General features: G+C 36.3%; 1 protein-coding gene and 1 long non-coding RNA gene across 3 annotated transcripts; one reads left to right on the top strand and one right to left on the bottom strand.

Moving 5' to 3' along the window:
- Window positions 1–448: 448 nt before the first annotated feature.
- On the bottom strand, window positions 449–2,672 carry LOC120309991. The gene is made up of 2 exons (XR_005557239.1): window positions 2,563–2,672; window positions 449–2,337 (listed from the first exon to the last, which is right to left on the bottom strand). It is a non-coding gene; the product is annotated as an uncharacterized LOC120309991 (long non-coding RNA).
- On the top strand, window positions 2,663–22,532 carry C9orf72 (C9orf72-SMCR8 complex subunit). Of its 2 annotated transcripts, none has more exons than XM_039347811.1 (11): window positions 2,663–2,811; window positions 5,453–5,939; window positions 8,419–8,478; window positions 9,449–9,544; window positions 12,172–12,236; window positions 13,623–13,695; window positions 14,324–14,440; window positions 16,511–16,746; window positions 19,184–19,241; window positions 19,585–19,694; window positions 19,797–22,532. In XM_039347811.1, the coding sequence occupies exons 2-11, from the start codon at window positions 5,496–5,498 to the stop codon at window positions 19,981–19,983; spliced, it is 1,446 nt and encodes a 481-aa protein (XP_039203745.1). In that variant the 5' UTR covers window positions 2,663–2,811; window positions 5,453–5,495; the 3' UTR covers window positions 19,984–22,532. The 2 variants fall into 2 exon arrangements, with proteins under 2 accessions (XP_039203745.1, XP_039203746.1); XM_039347812.1 differs by lacking the exon at window positions 2,663–2,811 and adding an exon at window positions 2,831–2,945.
- The last annotated feature ends 31 nt before the right edge of the window (window positions 22,533–22,563 follow it).

The following is a 22,563-nucleotide window of genomic DNA, read 5'->3' on the forward strand; positions in this document are numbered from 1 at the left end:
AACATTGGCATTTTGGATTTTCCCCAAACATGCTGACATCTCCCTCATTTTAGGTTTAGTTAAAACCTTGGTAATGGTAACTACATTCTCTGTTAAAACTAAATTACATCAAATATTTTACTAATGGTCTCAAAACAAAGCTATGGTTTGCTAGTTTCATCTTGCATACTACTTCCACTATTGAATTCTACTTCTCTTAAATTGAAGAGGATGTAAGGATTTAACACAATACACTCATCTATTTTTACCCAAAGTCACTACCGGACTACAAGTTTTAAGTTCCTTTCCCAACAGATGTTATTTTCAGGACTATTCTCATTATTCCACTTTTTCAGATGTAGATTTTATTAGCTTTACTGCTAAATAAGTGAGATGCTAGAAAAATCTCATTCATAACAAACACCCATCTGGATTATAATTAGAATGTTTCTGAATAAAATAACATTACTTCTAGTAAATGCATCTTTAATTGCGAAAAGGCTGAGAGTCCATGATACAGTACATTGAAATAAGAACAGATATGCTCCAAAAGTATTGTAAGAGTGCATTAACTTTCAGTGCATTAACTTTAGATGATACTCAAAAGCCAGGATCAAACCATCAGATGACACTGTAATAATAGTGGTCATTTTTTCTGCTTATGTTTTTTATATTTGTTTTCATAATGATATATAAAAATATCAACTTGTGAGACTAAACAAAGAATAGCACTTATTCTATTTTTCTCCTTTTCTTCTTTGCTATATAATGCAAGCTTCATGGACAGCACATGAAGACAATACCAAAAAGTGTAGAATGTTGCAGCTAAAATTGTAACAGATACAACCAGATAAAATTATATTACATTATGTTGTAAAACAGCTGCCCTGGCCATCTCTTTGCTTCCAAGACCAGTGCATGGTGGTTTTCTTTAAATATTTAATTTGGTAGCAAGATTCTTGTTCCAGTCTGAAGATCTTTCATCTGAAGATTAACTGGGTTCTTCAAATATCACTGGTACATTACAGAGTCCTTGAGTTACAGAGTCCTTGAGTTATGACTGAAATAAATTGTGGCCATTTACAGTTGTAATTGTCATAGAACCATTTTCCAGTTTTTGTGGTGATCATTTTGGCAAAAGTGTTGTACAATGTGGCCACGTGATTATGCAGATGGCATAAATGCAGCTGTGTTGTCAAGCACCCAAAGTGCAGTCACATGAATGTGGGGAGAACCCAACATTTGGAATTTCAGATCCAGTTCATAAGCCCTCTTCTAACAGTCATTAAGCAAGCAGTCATAAATTGAGGACTATCTATATGAGACATGCAATTGCTTGTTTTGATGTTCCAGTTGTGGAATGCCTCTCCAGAGAATATTTTTTGTATAGTTAAGTCTGTATTATGAACTGATTTATAATACTTATTTCATATTTACGTATAACTTGAATATTATATTTATACAAATCTATCTATCTATCCATCTAGATATATCCAGATATATGGTCTATATCTGTATCTACAGTCTCTGGCTCTAAACTCTCCGAAATCCACTCAGAATAAGTCTAAATTTTGTTTGGCAAACATAATGACTATATATCTTTTATTATAAATGCCTTTTATTGGACAGCCCTTTATTTCAGAAAACCATTCTTCAGATTTATTTTTATTTTTTTTTTAATTGTCTTGCTTTTGCTCTTGAGCTTCCCTTTCTAAAACAAAATTATAAACCACTACATTTTTTTTTTATCTTCATGAACCTCTTTCAGATTTCCCCTTTTCTCAGACCGTGCTTTATTTTTTTTCCCCAAGAAAATACGGTCACGGTAAAAAACACGATAATTGGAATGCTGAGTAAGTTTTCTGTAAACCAACTGACCACAGCAAATTCAATCACGTGACCTTCCCCACGTGCTCGCAAGCAGAACTTCCAGAGCCGGAACTTCCAGAATTACCAGATGGGAAGATTCTTTTCAACTCCAAAGGAAAAATCTTGACCACCATCCCGCGCCCGCGTGGCCCCCTTCCCCTCTCCGGCCGGACAGAATCTCAAGTGGACCGAACCTAAGAGTTATACTGAGAGTGATTTTCTATAAAGAGCTCAGGTTCTCAAATGACAGGGCCCGAGTCCTCCATGTTAGGAGTCTAAGTACTGAAAGCTTTTGCTGGTTTTAACATTCACTCATCTTTCCGATTTTTTTTAAACAGTAGTTTTCTTACGATAAGCCAGTCAGATAAATATTTTCAATAACGAAAATGTAACTCTTATAAGATTTGTAGCTGAACCACGAGTCCAATTGGAACCCTCTCTGTAAGAAACCCTCTTCTTCTGTCATGTCATTTTTAAAGGTATAGGAACCTGCAACGAAGAAAAACAAATGCATGGGAGGGGGGGGAAGAGAGTTTGCGTCCCAAAAAGGTCTTAAGTATGCCTGTAACTCCTGCCTTCCATATGACTTTCAACCAACCCATGGCTACTTTTTTTTAACCTGCTGAGCTTGACTACATTTGTTATGCCAGGAGTCAATGTGCCCACGAAGACCCGTTGTTAGACAGCTACACCTTTTTTCTCCACCATTCTTACCTCTATGCTGCGTTCTCACTACAGTGCTTTTTTTAAAAAAAAGACTGACGCTTACGTCACTTGAACTCTCCTCCCCCCCCCTCTTCCTCGGAGTGGCTGGGAGTTCGTCGGTGTGAAAAGCGCAGAACCATCCAAAAGACGCATGCGCGGACCGATGAGTTGGTTATGTTTATAATCGGTAATGGTTAGTAAAGGGAGGAGGAGGATAATGTAGTTTCTTGGCGGGCTTCGCACAGTTAACGCCCATAGGTAAGTAGATGGCGGTGACGATGGGGAGGAGGTATCGCGCCTTCGTCTGGCAGCTTTGCCCTAGAAGCCGAGGTCGGATCTCCTTTTGAGATTGAGGGGTCGTCGCTTCCCAGTGTAACTGTGGCGCTCGAGGGGTATCACCGGCTTTCTTTCAACTTATGGAACCGACCGAACCCCTTATAAGAAAGATCTGTCTGAGTACCAATAAATGACTAAAAGAGATGGAAGGGTTGGGGGGGGGGGAAAGAGAGAGATAACCTTTAAAGTGCTGGGTGTCTGCCTGGTTTTGCTGGCTTGAATGCCCCGTGCTGTGCTTAAGAAGTAAATATGGATTGCGGAATGGGATGGGAAAAATATAATATCTTCAACATAATAGGAAGGAAATGCAGCACAGTATTGGTAACTAGAGCTGGCAGAGATGATAACTGGAGTCCACTCTAGCATTTCTTTCTGGTTTCCAATCAAAAGCTACTTAGTCTGAGAAAATTGGCTGTTCTCCTTTTGGATCTGAAGTTAATTGCAAGACGTGGGTTTCTTGGGAGGAAGAGAAATGAAATCTAGTGGATCCAATATTAATATACATATAATGTATCAATTTATATATTCATATATCATGTATACACACACACTATTTGAGAGGGGCAGAAATCAAGACTCTGAAATACAATTGTGTGTGTGTGTGTGTATGTGTGTGTGTATATATATATATATATGTGTATATATATATATATATATATATATATATATATATGTATATGTATATATATATGTATATATGTAGGTCTTTGGTTGTTCGGGTTTTCTCCCGCGTAAAATTCCAATTTTACGTGGGAGAAAACCCGGACAACCAAAGACCTACATACAAACACCCGTGAAAACCTCAGAAAACAAATGTATGTATATATTACAATTGTATTTGAGAGCTTTGATTTCTGCCCCTCAAATTGTGTGAAGGTTGAAAGTTGACACTGTGTCCTGAATGTGTGTGATGACAGGTTATATTTTTCCTTAAGACATACAGCATTTTATAATATATTTTATAATAATGAAAATGCAGTTTATATAAACAGGACTCTAGTGACATACTGTGCTAAATATGATTTATTCTAGTTTGCTATGTATTTTAATGTATGTATTATTGTAATTGTTTTGATATCTCCCAGTTCAAAGCGTGTTGATATCCTGTCTCTTCAGCTGAATGGTTTTGCAATGTTTGCTGACGTAGTCGTGGATACATATTGACTTGCAATTTTTAAAAAAGTTATGAACAAATTCCAGTGATGTCTTAGTGCTACCAAATTTGGGCTGTAAAAATCTGCATGACCACTAAATGGTAGCTAAGAGAGTTTTCTGTATCTCATTTCTGATTTGGTAGTCCTGTTTGCCACCCAGGACTACATTCAACTTAATGTAATAGTAATATTTTTCGAAGGGACATATTTTAGATGAAATGCCAGATTTCTGTACAAATATGTGATTACTTAATTAGGTGAAAGTCAACCTTGAAGTACGAGACATATTGACTAACCCAGGTTTCTATTTTCTTATGAAACTTCCTTACAGTGCAGTTTTCCTCAAACTGCACCAGAGAAGGAAGTTAGTGGAAATGCTCTGCTTTTACCCTAAATAGTTTTACAATTATTGGAAGACTATTTCTCTCTTTTTTATGTACCTACTATTGAAATATTGAAATTCTCTTTCATGTTTTTTTATTAGTTGACTGATATTGAGTTTATAAATAGGCTTTTTCCAACAGTTTGATAAGCTGAATAATTTTTATACCTACCACTACTGATTTTTGTTTGAGAGAAAGCAGTCCTATACACATTAAAAACCTCGAATCTCTCATTTGTTTAAGCAGTCTCTCAGCTCCAGGGGTGAGAGAAAAAAAAATTAAGTGATTTCTATAAGCAATTTCTCTTGTGCCTGAGCGCCCCTCCCCCCCATGGAAAGACTGGAGAAAAGGAAATTGTAAGACAATAAGCAGGTATAGAATGTGGAATATACTGGGTCTTTTGTGTAGCATGCTACATCTGCTAGTGCTACCGCATAGCTTTTGATATGCATTTTCCATTAATGTGCCTGCTTACTCTCTTATAATCCCTTCTTTTGCAAACTTCCCACTCTGATGGGGAGGGGAAACCAAGTCGGAAACAGAACAATATATACTAATTGTAATGGTGGTCACATGACGGGGGAATCTGCAAAGATCATAAATACAAGTATTGTTCATAAAGTTATAACTTTGACTAGATGCTGAACGAGGCAGTCACTAAGTAAGGACTAACTTTGCTTTTTTTGGAAGCCTGCAAACTGGACAGTTGCAAAGCCTAGAAGTAAAGTAAGAATCTCATGTAATATTTTATCACAAACTTTGCTCTTTACACATCAATTTTAAATTATTTGCTATCTACACATCAATCTACATATCTATATTAAAAATTGCACTTCAAGATTTAGGGCAGGGGTGTCAAACTAGCCGCGTCATGTGACGTGCTATGACATATCACGCCTTTGTTTGCATTGCTGGAGCTGGGGTGGGCGTGGCCTCCGCATGATGCAACAGGCGGGCAGCTTGACACCCCTGATTTAGGGCATTGAGATGCTTGGTATGAACTATTTTGTTTTGCTTCCTTTTCAGCACACACTTTTTAGGTTTCAATAATGTGACTGCTGAAATCATCATGTCAGGCCTCTGTCCTCCTCCTTCTCCTGCTGTGGCCAAGACAGAAATTGCACTGAGTGGAGAATCACCGTTACTAGCTGCCACATTTGCATATTGGGATAATATTCTTGGTCCCAGAGTCAGACATATTTGGGCTCCAAAAACGGAGCAACAGCTTCTCAGTGATGGAGAAATAACATTCCTTGCCAATCATACACTCAATGGAGAAATACTTCGAAATGCCGAGAGTAGTGCAATAGATGTGAAGTTTTTTGTTCTATCTGAGAAAGGAGTCATTATTGTGTCTTTAATTTTTGATGGAAATTGGAATGGAGACCGAAGTACATACGGATTATCAATAATACTTCCCCAGAGTGAGCTTAATTTCTACCTCCCCCTGCATAGAGTGTGCGTTGATAGATTGACACACATTATAAGGAAAGGAAGGATATGGATGCATAAGGTAGGTTGGTGGTTTTTTTTATTGAAATTACTTCTAATACTCTATTGTAATATTTCTACTTGTTAAAACAGGTTAGGTCAGAAGATCTGCCTCTTCTCAAGTGTTAAAATATCACAAGTGCTACAAATGACAAAAAAAAACCCAGACTGAGCTCTTGCTTATTTTGTCCTTGGTGTTCTGATATCCTCCATTCTAAAAATAAACATAATTTAGTGAGTCCAGAGATTTAGTCATACTTTGGTAAACAAATGAAACCAGTGAAACTTGTTTTATCGTAATTAATTTTATCAGCATTCAGCTGACCTTGGGTGTTCTCATAAAAGCAAGCCAGATCAGATCTGGCTAGGAATTAGGGGAAGATAACCAGGAAATCTCAGTGTTGAGTGGTAGACTGGAAAAATGCATTAATAAACCATGTTCAAGAAACCGCCAGAAGCTGAGATTGACTTAAAAGAGATTCTACTTTTAATTTACATAGGTTTATTCAAGAATGATTGATGTGGAACCAATACAGAGTTTCAAAAGCTGAAATAATCCTTCAAGTCATATTTAAGAACGCATAGCCCACTGTAATGGGCTGATGTTCTATAGGATGGTAGGCTGGTCTCAATTGTTGGGTTTTTTTTCCATTATTTTTGTTTTTATTTTGCTTGATTTTATACTGGTTGTAGTGCTATATTGGCTGCCCAGAATTGCAGTGTCAATTGATTAAAAAAAAATACAGTCATTCTTGAAAAAAGTAATAGAGGTTCATGACATGTGCGTAACTAATACGTACCATCTGACGTAATCTTGCTCAGAAATATATATTTAATTTCTTATAGCTAATAAGAAAAGTCTTCCTGTTAGAAAAGAGCTACATTGGTGCTGATCAGACATTTTGGATTAGAACTCTCCTAAATCCCACTAAACATGAAAATCAGTACGGCATATAATTCGTTGGTCTAGCACAGGGTAGGCAACCTTGGATCTTTTATGACTTATAGACTGGCTCAGGAATTCTGGGAGTTGAAGTCCACGAGTCATAAAAGAGCCAAGGTTGCCTACCCCTGGTCTAGCAACAGGGAAACCTAGGCTGTAGAGCAGGGGTGTCAAACTGCTGGCCCGCAGGCCAGATGCGTCATGCCGAAACCGTGCCCACCTCATTGCCGGCAATAGAAAAAAAGTCACAATATGTCATGACATGTCACGTGACATTGCGAGTTTGACACCCCTGCTGTAAAGAGTCTACAATAGCTCACCACAGCCAATTCACCATGGTTAATTTGCCGCGGGACAAGAGTTATACTAATATTGAAGAAATCGTTAAATAGAATCATTAAAGGATGCTGAAGGAAGGACAAAATAAAATGGGAATGACAAAAATTAAAATTATTTTAAAAATTATTTTAAATAATTGAATTGTTGAATTGTCACATGCTGCGTTGGCCATGGGGAGTTGTCCTGCGGAAAGTTGGCTGTGGCAAGTTGGCCGTGGCAAGTAGTTCACCCCAAGCCACAGAAGTGCACTCTTTCAGCCTAACTTACTTCACTGGGTTGACATTAAAAAAAAAATAGGAGCATTCATGTCACTTTGAGCTCCTGAATGAGATATAAATAAATAAAATAGGCTGTTAATAGCCCAGAACATCTAGAAGGTCACCCAGTGGCTTCTTTCTAACTGAACATACAGCGAAACCATTTATTCAATAATATATAGTAATTTTTTTTTTAAAATCCCACTGGCTTTTTCGTGTAGGATATGTTAGATTTTTAACTATGAAAAACATTTGTAGTCCCTGATTTTAACATGAATTGTTTATTTTAAAAGTTTTAAAATGAGATTAGTTAAAATAAAACACAGCTAAACTTTGAGGGAAATGTTCGCAACGTAATTCTAAGGTGATTTTGGATTCTAATAATTCTGTGCTCAAATATAATTCAAATGTTTTGCAACATTTTTGTTATAGTCCAGTAACATATATGGTAGTATTCTATTTCTGACTGTCAACAACAATTTGATGAAGAGCCATGGTGGTGCAGTGGTTAGAATGCAGTATTGCAAGCTGCCTCCACCCACAGCTAACAGTTTGATCTTGACTGGTTCAAAGTTGACTCAGCCTTCCATCCTTCTGAGGTCAGTAAAATGAGGACCCAGATTGTTGGGGGCAATATGCTGACTCTCTAACCCACTTAGAGAGGGCTGTAAAGCACGGTTGAGCGGTATATGAATCTAAGTGCTATTGCTATTGATAGAAAGGAATAGACCGTGGGGAAAATCAGAATATGTTGTAGTTTCCCTTGAGTTTTATGCCTTTGTGAGAATCTGAAAAACATATTTCTGTGTTTGGTTTACCATGCATAATTTTACTTTATTATGATCTGTTTTGAACACAATGATAAGTTAATTTATTTTTTTTATAAAATCACATTTATGTAATGTCAAAATTTGCATGTAAAAAGTAAACAGTCTTTATTTGGAAATAATGTTTTCTTTTAGGAAAGACAAGAACATTTCCAGAAGTCTATTATGGAAGGTGCAGAAAGAGTAGAAGATCAAGTAAGAAAAATACATATAACAAAATGCTGAATATAAAACATGCATGCAAGTATGCACGCACGCACACACAAACACACAGATTTTTCTGAATATCTGGGTAAAAAAGCAATGATGATGATGTTATCCATTCAGTTGTGTCCGACTCTTGGCAATTCTATGGGCCAGGTCTCCGCATCTTCCAATTTTGCACTGCTTCTTTGAGTTGTTCTATGCTGTGGCTGATGTCAGCTTTGATGGTGTCCAGCCACTGAGTTCTTTGGCTGTCTGGTTTCCTTTTACCAGTAACTTTTCCAAGCATAATTGCTTTCTCCAGTAATTCTCTTCCATAGCATGTCCAAAGTAAGTGAGACGCAGTTTTGTAATTTTGGTGTTATGTGCTCCAGAAAAGCAATATGAAATTAAATTATATTAAACCATCCACATACAAAGTGGAAATCTAAATATTTTTAATATTTTTATTTCACAGAAACAAATGAGATGAATTGGGAGTGTCTTTAAGAGTGGTCATTTCCTAACAAAATAGAACAATTTGTCAAAAGATTTTTTCCCATGTCATTCATCTATCAGAAAAATTGCCAATATCAATGTTAAGTTATATTTAGTTGAGATTTATTACATTATATTGAATAAGAAATGAAGCATAAAAGATTTCTTTTTGTAATCTCTTAACTATAAAGTACAATTATATATTAATTTCATTTCATATTTTTAGCTTGCTTCCATCCTTGATCAGATTACATCAATACAAGTTCAATTTCATTCACCCACTGATTTAAAACATCCATTTGCCCTCTTGATTTTCTATTTCTTTGACGATTTTAGAATGAATCTGAAAATTAGTTTTTCAAAATTACCTGTAATTTCTCTTTTTCTTCCCTTCAAAAACCATTTAGTCTCTAAATAGTCTTTTCTTACAGTTTTGTTTAAATTCAACTACTTTATTGAAATAAAACTTGTATTTACTCTACAGGGCCAGAGTATTATTCCCATGCTGACAGGGGAGGTTATTCCCGTGATGGAACTCCTATCATCCATGAAATCACACAGCGTTCCAGAAGAAATAGATGTAAGTCTTTTATGGGAAAGCCCATTATGAAAGGAGGAGAATCAACTTGATGTAGCAGTTAAGACATGAGGCTTAGAAATCAGGAGACTGATTTCTAGTCCCATCTTGGTTACCTTGCGCCAGTCATTCCCTGTCAGCCTTAGGAAGAAGCTGATTCCAAAATAGCAATAGCACTTAGCCTTACATACCGCTTCACAATGCTCTACAGCCCTCTCTAAGCAGTTTACAGAGTCGGCATATTGCCCCCAGCAATCTGGATCCTCATTTTATCGACCTTGGAAGGATGAAAGGCTGAGTCAACCTTGAGCCGCTCAGGATTGAATTGCTGGCAGTCGACAAAATTAGCCTGCAGTACTGCCCTCTAACCACTGCACCAGCAGGGCCGTCAAAAGCCAAGAAAAGTGCAGGAACTAATCCTGGCAGTCACCAGGCGTCAAAAACCTACTTGACAACATGCATATATGCACGAACACATAAACACACAGACATATACACAGCATGAAAGGAAGCACCTGGCTTTTTGTTCTTTTTAATACAGGTAGTCCTTGACTTTTGGCCACACTTAAAGCCCAATTAAGCAAGACCGTTCTTAAGTGAATGTTATCACTTTTCTTGCCACAGTTGTTCAGTGTGTCACTGCAGCTGTTAAGTCAGTAACAGTTGTTAAATGAATCTGGCTTCCCTCTTGCTTTGCTTATCCGAATCACAAGCAAAAGGTGAGATTCTGGGACACTGCAACTGCCCAAAATAACATGTCAGTTGCCAAGCATATGAATTTTGATCACATGACCACGGGGATGCAACAGTTGTAAGTATGAAAAACCATCATAAGTCACTTTTTCAGTGTCATTGTAACTTTGAGCGGCCATCAAATGGATGGTTGTAAGTCGAGCTACCTGTATTTTGAATTCTATTTAGGTAAATATTAATGGACGATGAACAATTTATACCTCTGCCTGCTTAGAAATGTAGAATGTATAGATTTAAAGTAAAAGCATGTACTTTAAAGTCCCAGCAGATGGCTGACTATCTCTGAAACTAAGCCAGGTTCAAACCTGGTTAATCCTTTGGTGGTTGACCTCTTGAGAATGCCAAGTCTATTAACTAGATTGGAAAATTAAAAAAAAATAGGAAAGAAGACAACAATGGACTGTTGACACTGCCAATAAGAGTACAGTGATGCAATCTCCACCGCTTTGTTTTTTGCCTTCTTGAATATCAGTAGCTGCGATTTTTAGTCTGTCTTTGAACATGTGAATATGTAGGATGGTGTCAGGCTCCAAAAAAACCAAGAAAGACATGCTGAGTTTCTTCTAAGCAGTTTCATTCGTTATTCCATACCCATAAACCAAAATCTTGCCAAACTAAAGCAATCTGCCTCATTAAAAATATACTCTAGGAACTCCTAAAGAGAAGATGGTCTTGATCCTCTTTCTCCCAACCAAACTATCTAAATTTCACTGCAGTATCTCCCTTCTGGCAATCTATCCATGTTCCACCATAGATGCCCAGTTTTATCATGTGTTGGTGAGAAAGGGTTAGAATATCACATTTGATAGACAGAAACTAAAAATTGGCTTGAAGAAAAAATCGGACTAATAGTATGCTTCTTAGACTGACAGAAATACTTATTGATGCTGGCTGCAGTGTATTATTTTTTTAACATTCTACTATGAGCAGTGGTGGCGCAGTGGTTAGAAGGAAGTATTGCAGGCTGTCTCTGCCCACAGTTAGCAGTTCGATCCTGACTGGTTCAGCCTTCCATCCTTCTGAGGTCGGTAAAATGAGGACCCAAATTGTTGGGGGCAACATGCTGACTCTATAGACTGCTTAGAGCAGTGATTCTCAACCTTTTTAATGCCGCGACCCCCAACCGGTTGTAAGTTGAGGACTACTCAACCGGTCGTAAGTCGAGGACTACTCAACTGGTGCAGCACCATTTGCAGAATGGGACTTTTGGCGGGCTCAGCAGGGCAGAGACAGCCTGGACAATTCTTATTGGCTTTTGAAAGCCAATAGAATTAGACTCTATTCAAGAGAGTCTATTCTATTGGCTTTCAAAAGCCAGTAGAATAAAAGGGAGTAGCACAGCTAAGGAAAAGGGGGAAAAAATGGCGGACTGCGTTGTTTGGCGACCCCTGTGAAATGGTCGTTTGACCCCAAATGGAGTCCCGACCCACAGGTTGAGAACCACTGGCTTAGAGAGAGCTGTAAAGCACTATAGAGCAGTATGTACAGTAATTCTGAGTGCTATTGCGATGAGAAATTTTTGAAAGTTTTTGAGAACTTTTAAATGCTCATTGTAATCAAATTATATGTTCATATCATGTGCCTGTGAAAAGATTCTCAATCATCCAGGTCATAGTTGTATCAAAAGTGGTTTTTATATTTGAAAAGGCAACTGGACTGATTTTATTGAGGAAAAAGAAGAAAAAGACATTTCACTTCCTATCCTGGAAGCTTCATTAGTTGTATTGAATAGTGTGCATATAGATGGAAGAATAATACTGTTATACTGTCAATAACTGTCTTTGCCTTTTCAAAAATAAAAATCACTTTTGATATGTTCATATTTGTGCTTTTCCTAACAACTGAATCCTGTTCTCCTTGTTTTCATTATATTCCAGATATGTGATACCGTGCTTAGTGATGATGACATTGGTGACAGTTGTCATGAAAGTTTCCTACTCAAGTATGTTCTGTTTTTATTATATTTTTGTGAAAATCCATTGAGAGTGGAGTTTTAATGATAGGCCCAGCTGAGAGGGGACTTGTTGGGATAGAAAGTCTATTGATTAGTTTTTGTTACAAATATCAGATACTTAAAGCAGGTTTTTAAAGAAAGCCTACATTCTTTAAAAAAATGATAATTTTTTTAAGCACACAAGACTTATAAATATAGGTAGTCCTTGAGTTATGACCATAATAGAGCCTGCCCATCATGGTTGTAACTCCTCTAACAGTTGTAAAATTTTATAATCTTTTTGCGGAGGTTGTTAAGTGAATCACCACAGTCATTAAGTGAGCATATAGTTTGTTATGGGTGCCTTTTGCCAAAATCCAGAAGTAAATGATGGTTTTCGGCAAAAATAACATAAAATGTTGTGACTGCAGGGCACAGTAAATGGCTGTAAATGGAACCCTTGTGACCATGAATGGGGAGGGGGGAACAATCAGACCTTCAATTCTGGATCATAAGTAACCTTCAGGTTGGTATGTCAAAAGTTCAGACAGTCACTAAGTGATGAGTCATAAGTCAAGGACTACCTGCATGGAAACTTGGATATGCTATATAAAATTTAAAGGGGGATACATTAAATGGCATTTGTGAAGAGAAGCAATAACAACTAAATGGGGTTTGCAGTTTTCTTACTTCACGCTTGCTTTCTGTTGGGGGAAAATCCCTCAAAGAAACAAAAAGCTAGAATCAGGCTAACCTCTGAGGTACTTTTGATAGATGAAATTTGATCATGGATATTATGAACCTGAGCCTAGTAACAGTTGAATTCAGTGAAATGTGAGTCTTCAAGAATATGGCAAGGCATTCTTTTCCTTCTATACAGGTAGTTCTCGACTTACGAGTACAATTGAGCCTGAAATTTCTGTCGCTAAGTGAGGCAGTTAAGTGAGTTTTGCCCCATTTTACAATCTTTCTTGACACAGTTGTTCAGTTAGCAATACTGTTGTTAAGTGAATCTGACTTTGCTTATCAATAAGTCACAAAAGGTGATCACATGAGTCAATTGCCAAGCATCTGGATTTTGATCACATGACCACGAGGATGCTGCAACAGTCATAAGAGTTATAAGATGGTCATATGAAGTTACAAGTTCCGTTATAACTTCAAACAGTCAGTAAATGAACTGTTATAAGTTGAGGACTACCTTTATATGAACTCTGGAAATGTGTTTTCAAGTTTTGTTTTGCAAACGAATATGTGTGACCCCTCAGAGTTAGGTTAATGGCAAATACTATTTTGAAAGACTTTTAAAAAATAAGATTCTGAAATAATATAAAATTGGTTCCAACTTGTAAAACTTTTTTTTAATCACTTTGTTTATCTCTGCTTAACATTCAGGGCCATAAGTTCACATCTGCAAACCTGTGGCTGTTCAGTTGTTATAGGAAGTAGCGCAGAAAAAGTTAATAAGGTACATGTTTTCTATATGCTGATGGAAAATATTTTACTGGTAGGATGTTTTAATTAAAATCATAGAAGTAATAATTTTATTTTTATCTACAAAAATATTCCATGCTTTGGCAGAAGCCAGGGATGCAGAGGAAATCTGTTTAGTTAAATTTTTAGAATGGATTTATTCAATTTGCACATAAAAGCCTGCAGTTTTCAACTTATGTCTTGAATTTGAAATTTAAGAATTTCTGATCTGATACCGAAAATTCATGCACAAGATTTGTATACGAGTACTATTTATATATTTGTTTTATATCCTGTTTTTATTCAAGAACACATGGCAGGGAACATTCATCCCAGAACAACCACATTCTAAGGTTTGATCAAGAAAACTAACATGATTTAGTCCTCTTAGTATGTGTATGGGGAATTTCCTAGGAAATCCAGGCTTGTAAATTAGATTGGCAAGTTGAAAATAATAATTAAAAAAAATTTTCTGCAAATCAGTTCTGTAATTCTGCCATATATAAAAATGTAACATTATAAAATGACAAGTAAGAGTTGCCCAGTCTCTGTACAACAGAGCTATCAATGTATAAAATTTTCCTATATTACTTCAGTATATATACATATATATTTATTTACAGATAGTACGGACATTGTGCCTCTTTCTCACTCCAGCAGAGCGAAAATGTTCTCGCCTGTGTAGAAATGAAACCTCTTTTAAGTATGAGTCAGGCCTATTTGTGCAAGGGTTATTGAAGGTAAGATTGTTTTCTTTCCATGTGCATACCGGAAGGTCTCAATTAATGCTAATTATGAATCCCACAAAATGGTAGCATTATTCAAACTTGCCCTGTTTAAGGTGATATTTCTGTGGAAAATATCCTGCTTGATGGATAGAGACAATGAAAATTTCTAGACATAAATTTTTATATGATAATGAAATATAACAGTAAAAGATTAAAAGAATATACTTACAACTTAAATTTATTTTAATGAAGTGACAGAGTAGTTATAGAAAGCAAAATAATGTCAGTGACGTCAATTATTAAGTTATCTAATCAGTAAAACTTGCTTTTTTTGTTTAATGTACATTCTAGCTTGTTTGAGTAAAGAAAAAAAAATGACGTCTTTTTCTTTCCTTCTCATATGCAGAACACTTTATCCACAAGTTAGAATGTTATTGACACAATTATTTCTATTTTTAATTTGTTAATTACATTATTACCCTGACCTTGTGAAGAACAAAGCTAAAACTTGACTTGCTTTAGATTCTGACCTCTTATTCTTCATTTCTAAAAGTTGTAACATTAAAAATAAAAGGAATAAAGCAGATAATTGAATGAACAAAATGTAAAACTGCCATTCTAACTCTGTCTCTGACTGATGTAAGAAGGGCGGGTTGCATCTTTGCCTCAAGGAACAGTGTGATGTTTGTAACTGAAAAGCTGCCTAGCATTGTGGAGGTACAGAGTCACAAAAAATTCATAATGTCTACTTCACATTTGAGAATCATGAGCTGAGATTAATGTGTGTTTGGAAAGAAGTCCCAATGTTTCCATTGTGATCTACACATTGTGATTTTCTGTAAAGCCACTTGCAGTTTGACACGTACTGTGAATGAAGAGTCTTCAGTCACTTATTGATGACTAAGAGTAGCTAAGATTTGTGAGGGACTAGATTAATAAATGGAAAGCTCAGTTGACTCGACTATTCTGTATTTAATACTGTAGTGTTCACTCAGAAGATACATGTTTTGTGTTCACTAATGTGCAGGGAAACAGCAATTTAAATCCAAGAACTAGCAATCAAATCCCATTGAATTGAAATATGTTTTATTTCTGAGTACCAATTCATATAATTAAACATTGAAATTAAATCTTGAATATTGTCAGGGCAGAAGCTAAACTTTGAAGGACAGCTTTAATTTTATTAAAGCAAACAGTGACATTCATTTGTATGTTACATCTATGGAGATTCTCAGCCATCCAGGTCATGATTGTCTCAAAGGTGCTTTTTCAAGAGGCAACTTTTATTTCTTTGTTTTTCCTTGAAGACATTTCGCTTCTCATCAAGAAGCTTCTTCAGTTCTGACTGAATGATGGAGAATTGAAGGATTTATATTTCTTGAAGTCACTGGTCATTAGCACTCTTTCTCAGAGTCATTGAGGCCACTTGGAGGTTTATCTGTGCCTTCGGGTCACCTGAATAATGCAAATGGGTGTGGAACTTTTTTGGAACTGCTGAAAGGATTGTGTTGTAAACAGGAGATTGAGAGAGGGCTGTTCAGTTTTAATGTACATCAGTGGTTCTCAACCTGTGGGTCGGGACCCCATTTGGGGTCGAATGACCATTTCACGGGGGTCACCAAACCATGCTATCCGCCATTTTTTTCCCTTTCCCCTAGCTGTCCTACTCCCTCTTATGGGTGGCCACACCCACTTGGGGGTCACCACAACATGGGGAACTGTATTATGGGGTCACGGCATTAGAAAGGTTGAGAATCACTGATGTAGATGGTTTCTTTGACCCTCTTTTAGACAGTCCTCTCTGTCTAGAATATGGATTGTGCTGTCTTCAAAAGAGTGGCCTTTGTCTTTCAAACACAAATGGACTGCTGAATGTTGTCCTGATGGGTTTGTTCTCCTATGTTGTGCCATGTGTTTATAAAGTGGCTGTTTAGTCAGAACTGAGGAAGCTTCTTGGATGAGAAGAGAAACATCTTCAAAGAAAAACAAAAAGTCCAGTTGCCTCTTGAAAAATGGGATATTTGTATGCTATGTTCAAAATGATATTTTGCATGTTTAATTTTTGAAACTTTATTGGGGCAGGATGTGACTGGAAGCTTTGTGTTGCCTTTCCGCCAAGTGATGTATGCCCCATACCCTACCACACACATAGATGTAGATGTTAACACAGTGAAACAGATGCCTCCATGCCATGAACACATTTACAATCAACGACGGTACATGAGATCTGAACTAACGGCATTTTGGAGAGCTACTTTGGATGAAGAAATGCCTCAAGATACCATCATCTATACAGATGAAAGTTTTACTCCTGACTTGTATGTATTTTTATGGAGTTTACAAAAAAGTTAGTTGGTACTGTCCTTTGTGAGTAAATACAGCAGACATTTGAATATAGATCTGCATTTTTATGTTGGTGGTCATCATGATTCAGATGTACTATCTCTATTCTTTTCACATCTGTCTGTCTGCCTGTCTGTCTATCTGTGTGTCTATATCTATCTATCTTCCGTTGATAGTTGATTATCAAGGAAGATGTTATCTATCAGCGTCTTCATTTCAGTTCTAATGCTGGTTACTCTACTTGTTATAATTGGTTTATTCTTTATATTTAATCTTAGTTCTGTTTTTCCATTCTGCTTGACTTTATCAGAGCTTATTTATATTTTCAGCTATCAGAATAATATTATTAGCCTAGTACAAGTTATTTGTGTTTCTTTCCTCAGTTTTAAACCATGCTCGCTTGGTTTCTGAATTATCCAACATGTATTGGCAATAATTTCCTTCTTGGCCTTTTCTAAAACCAGCTTGAAATCTCCCTTTCCATGTAAGGCTCTAATCTGATTTGGATAATCCTAAATACTGTTTTGTTAGTTTGTAAAATTAAGATATGGTGTGATAATTTGTACAATTTATTAAATCTCTTTTTTTTTCTTGGTATTGTTATGTAGACTGCTCCCTTCCAATATATGGTCATGAGATATGTTTTGTCATGTCTGTTTCCTTTAGTTCTCTGAAATGTTTGTTAAATTTCTTCCCTAGCTCTTTGGCTTTTCTGTAACCAGTTTGTTGTTTTCTAAAAAGAGATTTTGGGCAATCTCTTAACTGCATTCATCCTTAACAACCTCTTTGATTTTGTTCAACAGTTCCTCAGGTTCCCTATCAAATTGTCCAATTCCAGTTATTGAAAATAATATGTAGACAACCCATTTCATTTTACATTATATTGAGCTTTTCCACACTCATGTTTCTTATTTTCCATATTTATTTGTATTTCACTTTTATTATTATTTTTATAAATAACTCAAGGTGAAGACAATATCTAATACATCTCCCTCCTCCAATTTCCCCCCTAACAACAACCTGCTAGGTGATTCTACTAGAGTTTTTTGGGGGGGGTTTCCACCCCTGCATGGCAAGATCAGCAATTAAACCTCTAGAAGCTTCAATTTACCTCATTATAAACACCTTTAAAACTCTAAAAGATCCCCAGCTCTTCTTTAATAATTTGTTGAATGCCATCAAACTTGAGGGGGCCCATCATCCAGCGCTGTATTTTCAAACACTTTACAGGTAGTCCTCGACTTTACGACCACAATTGAGCCCAACATTTCTCTTATTAAGTAAGACAATTGTTAAGTGAATGTTGCCCCATTTTTACGACCTTTCTTGCCATAGTTATTAAGTGAATCCCTTAAGTTAGCAATATGGTCGTTAAGGGAATCTGGCTTCCCCATTGACTTTACTTGTCAGAAGGTGATCACATGACCCTGGGACACTGCCACCATCATACATATGAGCCAATTGCCCAGTGTCTGAATTTTGATCACATGGCCATGGGGATGCTGCAATGGTCATTAAGTGTGAAAAACGGTCATGTCACTTTTTTTCAGTGCCGTTGTAACTTTGAATGGTCACTAAATGAACTGTTGTAAGTCGAGGACACCGTGTACTTTGTCTGTGCAAAATATGGAACGGGTTTCCCATTACTTTCTCTTGCGGTGTGACAGACGGCTTTGCTGTGGTCACTAAGGGGGATCCTTCACTTCCAGCATCTTTCAATATTGCTGGTGTATGTTTGGTTTAGCTGGGATTACCTTCTGGCCTTGGGTAAACCCTGCTAGAAATATATAACTCCTGGCAATCACTTCTGATGTTCTTACTCATCCCTCCCAAGAACAATCTCCCTGTCCCAATGAGATAACAGGCAGGATCTCTTTTTGGGGGGGGGTGAGGAGTGGGCCCACCTTGGTTCACCATCTTGCTTCTCAGAATGAACCACAAGTCGCCTCTGAACTGAATAGTCCTCTTCTACTAATGTTCCTCTGGAATTGGAGACACCTTGCCCCCAGTTTGCGGACAATACTTGATTCTCAAGACTAAATAATCCCTGATAGATTTGTTCTCTGTGAATTTATTTAATCCTTTTTTAAAAAAGCTTTCCAAATTTAACAGCCGTCAACTTTTTCTTGTAATGAATTCCAACAGTACATTCTGTGCTGTGTGAACAACAGTTTTCTTTGTCTGTCCTAAATCTTCCTACATTTAGATTCCTTGGATGGTTCCTGGTCCTGATTTGAGAGAGATTAATACTTCTTGCCGGATTGCTCCATGTTATGCATGATTTTTTTTAACCGCTTTTATTATGTCCTCCCTCGTTTGCCTTTTGTTTTTTGTTTTGCAAGTTAAAATAGTCTCCAACGTTCTAGAATTTTCTCTTTTTATGCTCTATTTTGTTCCTCTGTATTTCTGCAGGAATGTTTTCCAAGATGTTCAGCACCAAGATACCTTAGTAAAAGCTTTCTTAGATCAGGTAACTATGTTTCAGTTAATTAAAACTAATAATATGGCATATTACTTATTAAATATCCTTTTTGCATATTTTTTTTCATGAAAAGAAAATATGTAATGTGTTTAGGGTACATCAAGCAAGGCTGGGCAATTCTCCAAGTATTTCATAATCCCTGGAGATTGGTCATGCTTGTTTTGATTTATTGGAGATCTGGACCAAAATATTTTTAAAAAACAGTTTATAAGTGTAATAAAAATAAATAAAATAAAGGCAATATATGCAGGAGAATGGAAAAACACTAAGAGAACTCTAGTTAAAGGAGATTTTTCATGGTACGATTTTTGCATGTGCCAATTCTTAACAGGTCTTTCATTTGAAGCCTGGATTGTCTCTAAGAAATGTGTTTCTTGCCCAGTTCCTCTTAGTCCTTCACAGAAAAGCCTTAACTCTCATCAAATACATCGAAGATGATACGTGAGTTGTAAAGTTAAATGGAACAATGGGGTTGGCTATCTTGTATCTTGACATAGCTTTAAAGTTTTTCCGTTTACCACATCTTTGTTCTCCAACTTACAGGCAAAAAGGCAAAAAGCCTTTTAAATCTCTTCGTAACTTGAAGATAGACCTGGACTTAACAGCAGAGGGCGATCTTAACATAATAATGGCTTTTGCCGAAAAGCTCAAACCTGGTTTACATTCATTTCTTTTTGGTCAACCTTTTTACACCAGCATGCAAGAACACGATGTCCTAATGTCATTTTAAAGACCTTTTAATCTGGGCTGGTTGCAGCCTCATAATATTATTCAAAAGTTTTTGTAAAGGGAAAACAATGCTTCTCTTTGTGATCACATGCTGCTCTCCACTACAACTGAATGTAAGTTTACACTACAGCCTGTAGAAGGAAGAGGGAGGACAATTTGCTGTCAAATCTATTCAAATCTTAGGCAGACTCAAAGGCTCCATTTTGTTTATAATAAGAGACAATATCATTACGTTTGGTCAAAATGCTAACTGGAGCTTTCAAAACAATAAAACAACAGAAATGTTTTAAAATGGTTTTCATTAGAGCACATTGGTGTTATCATTTTTGACATTTGCTCCTTCTCTATTTTGAGATACTAGACTACAAACAAGTGTCAAATGCTGACCAAAGAGCATAAATTCCATGGGGATTTGCTTTAGACCAGAGGTGGAGAATGACGGCCCTTTTATGACTTGTGGACTTCAACTCCCAGAATTCCTGAGCCAGCCATGCTGAAGTTGAAGTCCACATAAAAGGACCATCGTTCCCCACCTCTGCTTTATATACTACCAACTTTCTTCTTTTTGTCACACTTTTCAACAGCTCCTTGAAACCTATGGTGGTATCTAACTATTTAAATATAGCTATAAAACACTCTGCTTAGAAAAATGACTTCTTAGTTGGAATTGGACATGACTCGAATTGGACATGATCCTGGAGAATATTTTTAAATTAGTAAAGTATCATCAACCATACTAGTGCCCAGCAAATCCATTCTGTTGCTGATTATGTTAGGCTATAAGGGATGTCACATTGCTTAATGACTGACAACAGTTGTACATAATTAGAGCACAAAGTAAATGCAAAAGCTAGGCTTTTGCTAAAGACTGGAGTTAAGTAACTTTTGTGCTCTGAATGAAAGCCAAATAAATATACTTACTTTATATTTATGAACTGATGGATGGTAACAAAATTCTGCTTTTTTTTCTTAAATGACATCAGCTTTTGCTTGTTTTGTACATGTCTTCTTTGTGTCTGCATGGTATTGAATATTTATATTGATTTTATTACGCAGGTTTCATAAAGTAAAAAAATCTAAACATTTGCTGTTACATGTTTCGGTGCATTTTTGGTTTAATTACAGTGAAGGGAAGATGCCAAAGGCAGATATATTTATGTGCAATATGTATGTGTTTAATATGATTTAGGAAATGCACTTGTCAGGTCAAGGTTTAATGCTGTTTTTCAGCGTTCATAATATGAACTGGTGTTTTCATGGAATCCTAGTCATTTTCTTCTGATCAGTTTATGTATGGTGACTGAAATGAATACGTACTGCTTTTACAAAAAGTTTCCCCCATTAACTTTTACATCTTGCGAGTTTCAAACTTTTCTTGTTAAGGGAAATGAACAAGGCAGTCTCTGCCAATCTGTGGCTGTCGTGATTCCCTAGATCTCTGAATCAGATTTTTTTTTCCTAAAATGATGTACTATTTTGCATTGGGAAAACTATCAAAGCAATTATAAATTGATGGGGGGAAAGATAGAAGGGAAATTTTCTTACCTCTTAACAAAATATGGAATAATCCAAAAGTGAATATTACGTAATTTGATGTTAAGAATACATTTTATCACAGATTAAATAGCTCAGGTCATGGTTGTGCTCAACTAAAATTAAGAAATCAAATAGTTCAATAGTTGACATTGCAACTATATGTTGTGTTTGGCATTCATGAATCAATAAATAGACAATAACAGAGATGGTGAGCTTGTAATCCTCTAGTTGAACACTATCTCCAGAAATTTTACTAGTGATATTCAGGAGTAAGGAATTCTAGAAGTTGTATAGCCACACTTGAAGGATCTTGCCCTGATTGCTTACTCTGCTAATAAGTATTTGGATTTTTCTAAAATACTGGTACAGTAAATATTTGAGGAGAACTACAGGTGACTTAGAAGTTTGCACTTTTCAGAAAAAATCTTGTGATAGTTCCAGGGATTATTTTAAAACAAATGTATGCAACTATACCTTACTATTGAAATTATCATTAACTAATTCATTATCTGAATCAGTATTCACTGTTGTTCATGCATTCAGTTTACTTTGTCTGAAATAGACTTTGAAAAACGTATCTGGCCTTCTCTTCCTTACTGGCTGGATGAAGGGTTTGTAGTACTAAACATCTGATGGACACTGGTTTAACAAATGTTGATTTAAACTGGATGCATTGTAGGTTTTTATGTATTTTTCATGCTTTCAGTCCTTCAAAAAATGAAAGAATACACGAATATGTATACAAGAATGTTACCACACTAAACGCACATTATTCAATTCTGCACCTAACTGTATTGTGATGTATTTTGACAAATACAACTGGCATTACAAAAAGAAAACAGTCACTTGAAACAAATTACAATATCATCTTTATTCATTATGGAATGTAAATACTAAAAACCTCACCAATTTTTGATGCACTTTTGTCTTGCATGTTTATGTGACAAAATAGTTATATGACCTTGATTTGTGTTCCATACGTTATGGTTGAATATTAAATTAAGCTATTAAAAATGTTCTGTTGGCATTTTTAACATTTAAGCAA

This window comes from Crotalus tigris, unplaced genomic scaffold, assembly GCF_016545835.1.
Source record: "Crotalus tigris isolate CLP2741 ecotype Arizona unplaced genomic scaffold, ASM1654583v1 scf7180000018101.4720394464:4744507, whole genome shotgun sequence".
Classification (NCBI taxonomy): Eukaryota; Metazoa; Chordata; class Lepidosauria; order Squamata; family Viperidae; genus Crotalus; species Crotalus tigris.